At 53.9% G+C, this 11,856-nt stretch overlaps 1 protein-coding gene across 1 annotated transcript; it reads right to left on the bottom strand.

The window, feature by feature from the left end:
• Positions 1–7,657: 7,657 nt before the first annotated feature.
• SERTAD1 (SERTA domain containing 1) lies at positions 7,658–10,585 on the bottom strand. Its single transcript, XM_019980059.2, has 2 exons — positions 10,430–10,585; positions 7,658–8,712 (listed from the first exon to the last, which is right to left on the bottom strand). Exon 2 carries the CDS (start codon positions 8,710–8,712, stop codon positions 7,996–7,998), a length of 717 nt encoding a protein of 238 aa, XP_019835618.1. The 5' UTR covers positions 10,430–10,585; the 3' UTR covers positions 7,658–7,995.
• Between the last annotated feature and the right edge of the window lie 1,271 nt (positions 10,586–11,856).

An 11,856-nucleotide genomic window follows, 5' to 3' on the forward strand; every position in this document is an offset into this window, starting at 1 on the left:
CTTGGCCCCTGGAATCAGGGATGCAAGACAGGCAGATGAAGGCCCAGTTTTTAGTTAAAAATCCAGAAAGTGCTGGAGCTGGGATCCAACCACAGTTCTCCAGGACCACCAAGACCCTGCAATATGCTCTGTCCCCTTCATATAACAGCCAAGGAGGCTCAGAGAGGGGAGTGACACCCAAGGTCACCCACTTCAGGTAATAGGTAGCACCAGGATTTGAACCCACATCTGCCCAACTCCCAAACCAAGGCCACCAGGCCTCACCCTGATCCCCCGGCCCCCGGCCCCCAGCCGGCCCTGACTCACCAGACCCCGGGGGGCGGCACAGGGAGCATAGGTATTCCCACATGCCCCTCACACCCACCCGGCCGCTGCCTCGGATGCTCCTGGCTCTCTGAGCCGGAGCCTGGGGCCGGGGCTGGGCTGAGGCTGGGGATTACCCCCAAAATGCACATCAGCAGCTTCTGGCCCATTGTCCACCCGGGCACGGCCTCCAGGCCCTCAGCAGAGGCGGCACCCTCACCTTTCACATCAGCTTAGCTGGTCCCTCAGCAGCCCCCTCCCCACCTTTAGCAGTTGGGGCCCATTCCCGAGGGGCTTGAGGGACCAGAGACTGGCTGGCAGTATCCCAGAATGCCAGGGGCCTCCTCCCTTCTCTCTGAAATGCCCCCTGCCCACTCTCAGCCACCAGGGAAGGCAGGAATGTGCTGAGCTCTGGGAAATGCCTTCCAGGCCTGGCAGCCACCAAAGGCTGGGGTGTGGTGGAACCCAGCTAGAACCCTCCTCCCGGGAAAGTTGGAAGGCATGGTGTGGTCAGGGCTACTGATGGGCTCAAGGAGACCTACCCCCATTTCAGGCGCACGCTCTCTCTCTCTCATTCATTCATGCATTCAGACATGCATGGGTTCATTCATTGATTCATTCAAACATTCATGGGTTCATTCATTCATTCAATAAATCTTCACAAGCCCTTGGTGGCTGGCCCTTTGCTGGGCACTGGAGACACTGTCAGACCTAAATTCACCCCAGAGGGCAGGCTCAGGACACAACTTCTGGGGTCAAACTGGAGGGTTGAGGAGGAAGAAGCCAGGTAAAAGGTTAGGGAAGAAGCTTCCAGGAGGGAGGAGGAACACGGGCAAAGCACCAGCAGGGAGAGAGGGAGCAGTCCTTTATCCAAAGTCAGCAAACAGTCAACGAGCACCTGGTCTTGTGCCCAGCCCGAGGCTGGATGGTGCTGGGGACACAGTGTGACCAAGATAGCCTGGGCCTGCTTTCACAGGGTTCACAGTCCAACCGGAAGACCGACCCAGAGTGGCCAGGGTTGGGATGGGGCAATTGCAGACAGAGAGATCAGAGCCTTGCTGGGGGAGCCCAGGCAGTGTACCTGCTGCAGCCCAGGAAGGGCGGTCAGGGAAGGCTCCCTGGAGGAGGGGACATGTGAGCTGAGACCTGAGTGACCCATAGGATCTAGGCAAGAGAAGAGGCAGTATGAGACTTCCCTGGCTGCCCAGTGGTTAGGACTCCGAGCTTACACTGCAGGGGGCACGGGTTCAATCTCTGGTTCAGGAAACTAGGATCCCTCAAGCTATGCAGTGGGGTCAAAAAAAAAAAAACAAAAAAAACAATAGAAAGAGAGGGAGAGAGAGAGAGAAGAGGGAGTGGAAAAGTTTTATGGGCAGTGGGAATAGCCTGTGTAAAAGATCTGAATCCAGACAGAGGTTCACACATAGGAAATTCTCTGGAGTCAAGAACCATGTCCTTGTTCATGGCTGTGTCTCGATGGTCACATATGCCCTGTCATCTGCATCTCCTTCTCATTTATACATTTATTCACCAGCTATTTGCAGACACTTCTTCTGAATCAATCCATCCCTGGGCTGGGCGATTCTGGGGACACAGCAGTGACTGTGCCCTCACGGGACTCTCAATCCAAGGGTGGCAGACACTAAAGAAGTGAGCAACTAAATCAGTGTATAATTGAAACGAGTGTATAATTACACACTAAGCTAAGTGCTCTGAGAAAAAGATCCAGGTCTGTAAGAGGGATCTGACACTCTGATACTTATCAGAAAGGGCAGGGAGGGCTTCTTGGAGGTGGCAACATTTGAGCTGGCACCTGAAGGATACATAGGAGTTCATGCCAAGCTGCGGGTGGAGGATACATGAAAGTGGGTTTCAGGTAGAGGGAACATCCCATGCAAAGGGCCCCTTTGAGAAACCGGTGAATGTGAGAGCAAAGGGAAGCTGAGGGATGGGCCACAGTCAGCAGGGCCATGAGGAAGGCCTCAGACTTTGTCCCGCCCAGCCTGGGCACCTGCAGGAGGGACAAAGCCAGAGCTGTTTTAATAACTGAGGGTGGAAAGAATCTACCAACAGGCCAGGCTAGAACCAGGAAGAAAACACTGCTTGCTACTCTGGCAGACAGAGAAGCTGGTACTCTACCGACAGACAGAGGCTATCCGGTCCCTCTCCATGTCTCAGAGGGCAGATAACCTTCTTCATCCCCGATTTTGAGATAAGCACAATCCTCTGTCATGAAATATAACGTTAGCTGTATGGTTTTTGTACTGCCCTTCAGCAGGTAAAGAAAGCTTTCTTTCCTAGTTTGCTGGAGGCTTTTTTTTTCTCTAATATTTCTCTATTTATTAGGCTGCAATTGATCTTAGTTGAGGCATATGAGATCTTTTTTTTACTTTTTATCTTTTTTTTAAATTATGAAAATATGATAATACATTTACAGGAGACAGAAAATACAGAACAAAGTTACATATATTCCACTAAATATTACAGTTGCTTAAGTAAATAAGTTAAGATTCTCAGTTGGAGTTTCAGTATCAAACTCTGAAGCACGTGGGATCTTCATCTCAGTTGTGGCATGTGGGATCTTTTGATCCCACATGGGCACCAGAGCGTGTGGGCTCAGCAGTTGGGGCGCATGGGCTTAGTTGCTCTGTGGCATGTTGGATCTTAATTTCCCCAGCAGGGATCGAACCCACGTCCCCTGCACTGCAAAGCAGATGGTTACACTGGCCCACCAGGGAAGTCCCTGCTGTGAGTTTTCTGTGGTGAGTGACAGGTCTCTGTATGTGTCTCTGTCTCTGTCCTCATTCCTTGTCTCTCTCTCTCTGTGTCTCTCTTCTCACTCTCTCTGTGTCTCTCTTTCTCCGTCTCTTGCCTTTCCTTCCCCCTGGGGAGTGGGGTGGGGTGGCCATGGGAAGTTGAGTTCAGGGGCTGGCACCAGTGTCCCAGTTCCGGCCAAGGCCACCTCCGTAAACACAGGACATCCTGCAGGGCTGGGGAAGGACATGGAGGGCGCTGCTCAGGGACCACCCTCTCCCCACCCATCTGAGCCATGCAGGAGTCAGGTCCCACCCAGTGCAGCTCAGGGAAACTACCTCCCTCACCCCCATCCTTTATGCCTGCTCCTGTCCCCTGCCCTCTCTACTGATCTCCAGTCCCCGGGGTTTGGGGGGGGGGGGCAGCTGCCTGGATACCTGCCCCTGAGTGTCCCCCTAGTCCCTTGCACCCACAGGGTGTCCCTCTCTGGCCTCAGTGTCAACCCCAGACCCGGTCACCATCGTAGAGTAGCCCCAGGTTCCCAGGCTAGAGCCCTGGATCTTGTCCTAGGCCCGTCCTCCACTGCAGCTCGTTGCTCCTACAGGCTGTCCTCTCTGGTAGCTCTGCCTTCCCCTCCCCTCCCTTCTCCAAGGCTGATCTGTCCCTCTATGGCCTCCCCTCGGCTCCTGGCCTCCTGTATCACCTCCCACCCCCTGGTACACAAGGCAGCCAGACAGATCCATTTATTCCTAGATTCCTTTACCCTAGCACCTTCAGAGTAAAGTCTCCCAGCCAGGGCCTGTGTGCCCTGGTCCCTACCAACCCCTCCAGCTCCATCACTTACCTTACTGCTTTCCCCTTCTTCCCAATCAAACTCAGAAGCTTACAGATCCCTGAAAAGGTTGTAGGGTCCCTCACTCCCTTACCTTTGCGCATCCTTCTGCCTAGAACACTCTCCCCTCAGAACAATAGCCCTTCGAGGTGGCCACACTTACTGTCCCAGCTTACAGATGAGGACTCTGAGGCCCAGAGAAGTTGAGTACCTTGCCTAGGGTCACACAGCCACAGAATGGCAAAATATATGTGGCCTGGCTTTTAACACAATCCATTTTTTTTTTTTTTTTAATTTTGACTGCATCTCACAGCATGTGTAATCTTAGTTCCCCAACCAGGGCACAAACCTGTGTCCCCTGCATTGGAAGTGTTGCAGTGAAAAGGAAAAAAAGGGGGAATGAGTGCTTCTCTTCTTTCCTTAGAACAAAGATAAAGAGAACAATAAGCAGGCCTGATCACTCCTAGTTTTTACTGTAACTGTTCTAATCTGTATTCTGTAACTAAGTTTGCTTTTCTGCCCCCTAACTTGGCAGGAGCTACATTTTGCAACTATTATCCTTTGACTCTGTGCTAATTACATTCTGTATCTGGTGCTCACCTTTACAGCACTCTCTTCACAGACGACCCCTCATAGTTTTTTCTCTTTTTGCATTATATAGAGAATGCCACACATAAAAGACAGTGGACCTGACCCGCCTGCCAGATCCAATTACTGGGCTACCTGATGCCAGCCTATGACTGTTTCTGAAACAATGCAAGAGCAAGAAGAACACAAGTCCCTTATACCTTTCTCATCACTGACCCCTGACTGTGAGCCCTTGTCTTATAGAACTCCCCAGATTCTTCCTGGAAGGGGAATCTGGACTTCAAGGACACAGTTCTCTGAAGCATGAGCCTACTGAGTTCTCCCCTCTGCCGGCTGAGGATTAAAGATATTTGTCCATTTCCTCTAGACTCTGTCTCTGTATCTTTTATTCAGCTTCAGTGGGCAGAGAAAGCCAAGACTTCGGCAGCAACAGAAGCATGTAGTCTTAACCCCTGGACCACCAGGGAAGACCCCCGGTACAGCTTATTGGGTCAATAATCATTGACTAAGTACCATTAGGGGCTTTCCCAGTGGCTCTGATGGTAAAGAACCTGTCTGCAATGTGGGAGACTTGGGCTCAATCCCTGGGTTGGGAAGATTCCCTGGAGGAGGGCATGGCAACGCATTCCAGGAGTCTTGCCTGGAGAAACCCCATGGACAGAGGAGCCTGGCAGGCTGCAGTCCATGGGGTTGCAAAGAGTTGGACATGACTGAATGACTAAGCACAGCACAGCAGAAGCATCGTTAGACTTCTGCACTGGGACCAGTAAATGTTCATTGGATGAATGAATGGGACCAGGTGGAAGGTGAGCCTTGGAAAGGGCAGGGTTCATATCCCCAAGGAAAGGGATACATTCTGAGGGGCCCAGAGGGTGGGAGAGATGTGGTCAGATTTGCCTTTTACATACAGCCGGGCATCTGGTAGGGTAGGTACCAGTACATCTTTGCTGAATGAGGGAAGGAGGGGGAGGGGAAAGAAGGAAACCAAGGACAGTTCTCCCAGGTGCTGGAGGAGAGAAGGTTGTGTGTTGTGTGTGTGTGTGATGGGGGTCCCCGGGAACGCCCAAGGAGGGAGCAGGCCTGGGGAGGGTCGTGGTGGGACCACACAGAGGCTCTGTGAAAAGCAGCCACAGCAGCAGGGCTGGCAGCTCCATGCGGAATGGTGTGGGCCCTGGAATCTGCTGGCTGAGGTAGCCTGGCTTCCTGGGGTTGAGTCTGAGGGCGGAGGGGCACACCAGAGCCAGGGAGCTGCACAATCCTTCTCCAGGGGTCAGACACAGGGAGAGTAGCACAGGCCCTCAGCCACGAGCTGTCATAAACCTGAGGGCAGCAGGGGGATAGAACCAGAACCGACCTAGTCCATATGCTGCTTTTGTGCAAAAGGCATGCCCCCTTCTCCATCTACTGAGAAACTGTCCTCGTAAATATGTAAGCACAGGTGCCAGAGACGTTTGTGGCAGCCCCTTCAAAACGGAGCCTGTGTGCAGTGCAGGACCTGGACAACTGTACACGGAGACTGGGGAGAGGGGAGCATCCCTCACCAAACAGGCACAGGGGTAGACGGGGCCATCGTTGACAGACTGCCTGCGTCAGTAGGCATCACAGATTATCCCCCAGTCTGGCACTCAGAGACACCATCAGAAATAGGTCCTCAAGGTGTTGTAAACAGAAGGCATTGCTGACCCCGCACCGGGGACTCCTTGACCACAGGTCAGGTCACAAGGGAATCTTAAGGTAGTGACAGGACAGACCCCCTCCCCCAGACTGGGCACCAGGGGGCATTGCTGAGCTCAGCCTACCCCCAAGGTCTGGGTCTGGGTCAAAATCGAATCTGAGTCCCACTGCCCAGGGGCTGGAGCCCCCAGGTGTTGGAGTCAGGCACCCGGAAGACCCTGAACTGGGGCACCAGCTCCCTTTGGGGCATTTCCACTCCCCTCCCGGGGCCACCCCATCCACTTCCAGAAATGGGCACGACTTCCTCCGCTCCTCCAGGAAGCTCCCCTGTGCCCGCCCCTTCCAGGCCCGCAGGCCCGGCCGAAGCTGCCCGCCTCTCCCCCTCCCTCTCCCCTCTTCACCCTCCCGCCTTCCTCCGTTTCCACCCCAGCTTCAGCCTCCCCGAAGCTTCCGGCCAGAGTGGAGGCACCCGGGCCCCTCTATTTGAAGTGTCCCTTTGCCGAGGTTTCCCGCATCCGAGGCCCAGCCAGTCCGCTCAGGTCACCCTCCGTGCCTCCGCCCTCCCCCGATGCCGCGTTCCCCGCGCCCCTCCCCCCTCCGGTACCCGGGGCGCGGCCCTGCCCCCACGGCCGCCAGGAAGGACGCCGCCTGGGTCCCGTGCCAGGCCTCTGAGTGTGCGGCCCCTCCCAGCCGGGCCAGGAATGCGGCTGGACGGCGGGGGCGGCGCAGACACCCGGCGCTCAGGCCGGCCCTATCGCACAGGCCTGTCAGGCAGGTGGCCCCAGCCCGCCGGGGCTCAGAGTTTCTTCTAGAAGGAAAGCAGGATCCCTTGCCTTTCTTTCTGTCAAGCCACCGCACTTAGTGGCTTTATTTCAGAATCGGCTTCCCAGCTGCCTTATCCCTAGCCCAAAGAGAGATTTGAGATCCGGAGTGGATTTTATTTAAAACTTGCTGGAGTCTTTCTTTCACCATTTTCTCAGAGGACTGGCTCTCTGCGCTCAGAGGAGAGGCTCCATCCAGCCTTCAGCTGTGTGCTTTTATTTCTGGTTCATTCTGAAAGCTCCTTCTGCACCCCCACTCCAAGACATACGGGTAGACTCCAGGCAAGGTCTAGATTTCATTTTTAAACAGTGGCCCGAGGCTCCTCCTGCACCACCACCCACCACCACCATTAGGTACACACACAGGCACAGGGGGAGACCTGACTGAGTATATTCCAGAAGTTTTCTAGAGAGCCAGTTTCCAGACCTAATTGGTCTGCTTCTCACACCAAAAAACAGTAAAGTTTGACACTTATCTCCCTAAGAGTTGACTTCTTGGAGCCTCAGTTTTCTCAACTGTAAAATGGGGATAATGACATGCCCATCTTGTTATGAGGATTAAATCAGTTAGCACAGGTCAAGTGCTTAGAACTGTGCTGTGTGCACAGTCCTCGCTTGATAAATGTTAGAGGTTTTCTACCACCCTCACCCTTGCCTTGGCCCAGAAACAAAGCAGTACACACACTTCAGACTTTCCAGGACTGGCTTTAATTTCAAAAAACAGGTTGGGGTCTCGTCCCACATCGACGCAAACGTATACCAGGCTGTGCCTCCGGGGATTCAGCACAGGACCTGGTCCAATCACATTCCAGCCACCAGGCCCTGCCATTTCATCACAAGGGCCAATCCCAGACTCCCCTCCCCATCAGTCAGAGACAAGAGGATGGAGGTGAAGTTGCCCAGGACTGGATTCTTTCTCTCCAAAGCCCCTCTGGAGGGAAGCCAGCTGTGTCTTTCCAAGGAGAGTTGGTCCAGCCAGCAGGCTCAGTTTGGACATCAGATCAACATCCCGGCCCAGAGGGGTCAACGCCCCGGCCCTGGTGGTCGTTCCAGCGCCTGTGTGCCCACCAGCACGTCCATGAGGTAGTCCAGCTCAGCCTCGTCCAGATCTGGACCTACCTCCTTGCCTGGTCCATCTTCAGGGCTGGATTTGTGGCCCTCAGAGACTGGTGCCCAGAGTTCACTGTCATACATGGATGTGTCAATGTCCTCAAACAGGCCCTCGAGCCCATCGTCCAGCAGACAGCCAGTGGCTGGGCCCAGCAGGTCCAAGGCGCCCAGGCTGGGTGAGGCTCCCCCGGCAGAGCGGCCTAGTGGCCCCTCATCTACCAGGGGCTGTGGGGCCTGGCTCAGGCCCTCAATATGGCTGAGGTCCTCCAGGAGGCTGGCCATGGAGGCTGAGAGGGCAGCATCAGAGCTGGCCAGCAGGTTGTCAGCCACGCTGGGGGCTGTGGGTGGGGTGGGCACAGGTGGCAGGGCAGCCGTGGGTGCCATGGATGCCTGGATTCGCCGCAGTGTGTTCACTACCAGCACCAGGTGCCGCAGGTCCGGCTCACTCTGCCGCAGGCTATGATGGAGCTTGAGCACCGAAAGGTCAAAGAGAGAACTGGAGGCCACGGCTGGGGGTCCCTGAGCTACTGCTGAGTGGCTGGGATCCAGCCACCAGGCGTCCACTGCCAGGGTTTCCTTCTCCTCCTCCTCCTCCTCCCGCTTTCGCTTCAGGCCCTTGCTCAGCATCATCTGTCAGGAGGGAAGAGTCATTCAGTTATGGAAAGCCATTGTGAAGTTCTGACCATTACTGTGTGATCTTGGGCAAAGCATTTAACCTCTCTGAGCCTACGTTTTCTTGGGGAAGCTTTAAGATATAGATGATAATTGTATCTACTTCCTAGAGTTGTTTTAAGGAATAAATGAGATTAAAAAAAGCACTTTGGGCAGTATCTGGTACATAGCAATTACTCCTGTAAATAAGTACTATTGATAATAATTATTATCTATTTCTTCAATGAACTATGTGAAATGGCTAATGTGAAGTGTCCAATGTGAGAATGTCCAGTATGAAATGTCCAATATTCAACTTTTTTTTTAACCTACAAAAGCAGTTGTTTCACATGGTTTAATCTAATATTTACTGAGTGTCTACTAATAGCATCAGACAATAAACAAACACAAGAAATGTACCGATGGTGCTAGGAAAATGCTAAAAGTTTCTGGAGAGTGGTCAGGGAAGGCTCCCCTGAGGAGGTGACATTTGAAAAGAGCCCTCGAGTATGACAAAGAATCAGCCATGGAAGAACCAGGGGGAAGGCATTCTGGGAATAAGAACAGCAAAGGCAAAGAAAAGCCTAGAGACTGGATTCGTTTGAGCTGAAAAAAGGACTCTGTAGTCAGTTCGGGGGGTGGGGAGAGTAGGGGGGTTGAGGGTGGAGTAGGGAGGATGTGGGGGGTTCGAGAGTAGGCAGAGGCAAGGAGCTTGGATTTTATTGGGGGGTGTGGTGGGAAGTCATTGAAGGGGTTTGAGCAGGGAGGACAGTGGTGTTGTGGACTGATTAGGTTTCCAGAAGATCCCCTTAGCTGCTAAGAAGCAGGGGGAGCGAGGAGGGGCGGGGAGAGTGGCCCTGAGATCTTTTCAGAGGCTACTGCAGTCTTTGGGGTGGGCGAAGACGGTGACTTGGGAGTATAAGGTGGCAGTGGACATGGAAGGAAGATGGTCGCTTCAGGATTTATTTGAGAGGCAGCGTGGACAAAGCTTGCCGGAAAATCCTGATGGGCACGGGGGTCACGGAGAGAAGTTTGAAGACCCACACTTTCCCCGGGGTGGGTGCCCCTGACCCAACCTGCTTTTTTAAGCCAGGCAGCCTGAAGGGTACAGTACCCAGATCTTTGCTCAGGAGGACTTCAAGAATGACCCCCTCACACTACTCAAAACTGGGTCCTTGCCTACTTCCCAGCAGATCCGAGAGTCCGGAACCGCAGGAATTCAGCCCCCACCCCCGACTCCGCCCCCCCGGTCCCGGCGCCCCCTGGCGGCACCAGGCCGGCTTTCCCCGGGGATTCCGACTCTCCAGACCCCGGGACTCTTTACAGTGCCCCGCGGGACGCGGTCATTTCTGCTTGCCACCAGGGACCGTGCGGGCCGGGATCCCCGGAGGGCCGTTCTGCCCTCTCGGCCTCCGCTCGCTTCCGGAAGGCAGTGGAGGCTACTCCTCCCGAAGCGGCGGCGGCGGCGGGGGCGGGTGAGTCACGCAGCCGGAGCCAGGGAGCCGGCGCCTCCGCCCCCTTCCCGGGCTGCGGTGTGATTCACCCGCCAGGCCGGGGCGGGCGGCACGGAGAGGCCCGTGCGCCTCGATCCCGGGCAGCCCTGGCGCGCACCTGCCGGACCGGGGGATCGAACCTGCCAAAGGACCCCGCGGCCAGTACCCCTCTTTCCCCAGGCCTCTTCCCTTCATTTACATACCTAGTTCACCAGCTGCCAATCAGAAAGAAGAGGGAGCCACCCGCAGCCAATCAGGAAGCGGTGGCGGCAGCATTGCTCGCCCGCTTTGCTTCAGCAACCGGCGCCTGGGTTGAGAGACGCAGTTCTGACTCCAGCTCACGACTCCCGGCTCCTGACTCCCCTTAGTTACCGCCCACTCCCGTGGCAGCCCCGCCCTTCGCCCAGGGATTGGTCCTAGACGGTGAGGGGCGGAGCCTGTAGAAGGCAGGCTAGAAAGAGGGGAGAGTTGTGTTTAGGGCGCATGTCTGAAGGGAGGGAGGAAGATAGGGTGGCTCTTGGTCCTGTAGGACGGTGGCGCGGTGGGGTTTTTGTCTCTCAAGCTGTGGGCCCCTTCATATCTGCCGACATCTGTATCACATCTGCACTTGTCAAACCCAATAATTGAGCTTACGCAAGCAGCCCCAACAGAGGTCTACACTCCAGGCCAGCTTAGTCCTGGGTTCAAATTCTGGTTTCTGAGCCCCCAAAGTCTGTTAAAGGGGGATCTTTTTGCCTACCTCTTGAGAGTTGGGAAACTTAAAGTAAGGTATTATCTGTAAGAGCACTATATAAGCAAATTCTGGGTAGTTGAACTCAATCGTGGTTACAGACAGGAGTCAGGGGTAGGGAGTGGAATGGCACTGGAATCCCTGCCTGGGCTCCATTCCGTAAGTACAATAGCTGTGTGACCTTGACCAAGTGCTTTAATTCTTTAGGTTTTCTCACTTATTTTTTAAAATGAGAGAAATAGCCTCTGGCTCAGAGGATTGTTTTGAGGATTAAACAATTCCTGCACAATGCTGAGTGGTGTGTTAGGTGTCCTTTTTTCAGTAGTAATCGCTCTTGTAGTAAGACCACAGGTGCTCAGTTCAAGGGGAGACATTCAGGGTGGGGTGCAGGTGGACAGGAGTTTAATACATGTCAGATAACCTGACAATGGGACTTAGCTTCTTCAAATCCTCATTTGCTAATTCCTCATTTGCTAAGGGGAAGAACTGTTTGTGTATAAATCTTCTGACCAAAGTAAGCTATCAAAAACGCTAACTCAACTACTTGATTCAGGCAACCATTTTCAATGGATGCTCACCCTTTGGGGTGAAAAGTTAATGGGGAACAGGATCTTGACAGTTTCCAAAGCATCATCCCACAGATTCCTTGCTAACTGCAAAGGAGGAAATATCCTTTTATGATGGGAAGAGGAGGTGCTCAGCACCTTAACTATATAATGAAACTTTGCATCCACAGCAGTGGGATGCCCGGACACTGGGTGGTACCTGATGTGATACATTAGGCAGTACACAACATTCGTTGTGGAGTTTCCCTGTTACATTTCATAAAGTGAGTCTCAAGCGTCTAGGCCCAAACTTCAGCTTACAGGGAACAGAGAATGACAATATTAAACACAAAAA

The sequence above is a fragment of the Bos indicus genome, chromosome 18 (genome assembly GCF_029378745.1).
Source record: "Bos indicus isolate NIAB-ARS_2022 breed Sahiwal x Tharparkar chromosome 18, NIAB-ARS_B.indTharparkar_mat_pri_1.0, whole genome shotgun sequence".
Lineage (NCBI taxonomy): Eukaryota > Metazoa > Chordata > Mammalia > Artiodactyla > Bovidae > Bos > Bos indicus.

What these genes read in the sequence shown, in the direction of transcription:
- SERTAD1 (XM_019980059.2), bottom strand. Translation starts at nt 8,712, where the DNA reads ATGATGCTGAGCAAGGGCCTGAAGCGAAAGCGGGAGGAGGAGGAGGAG.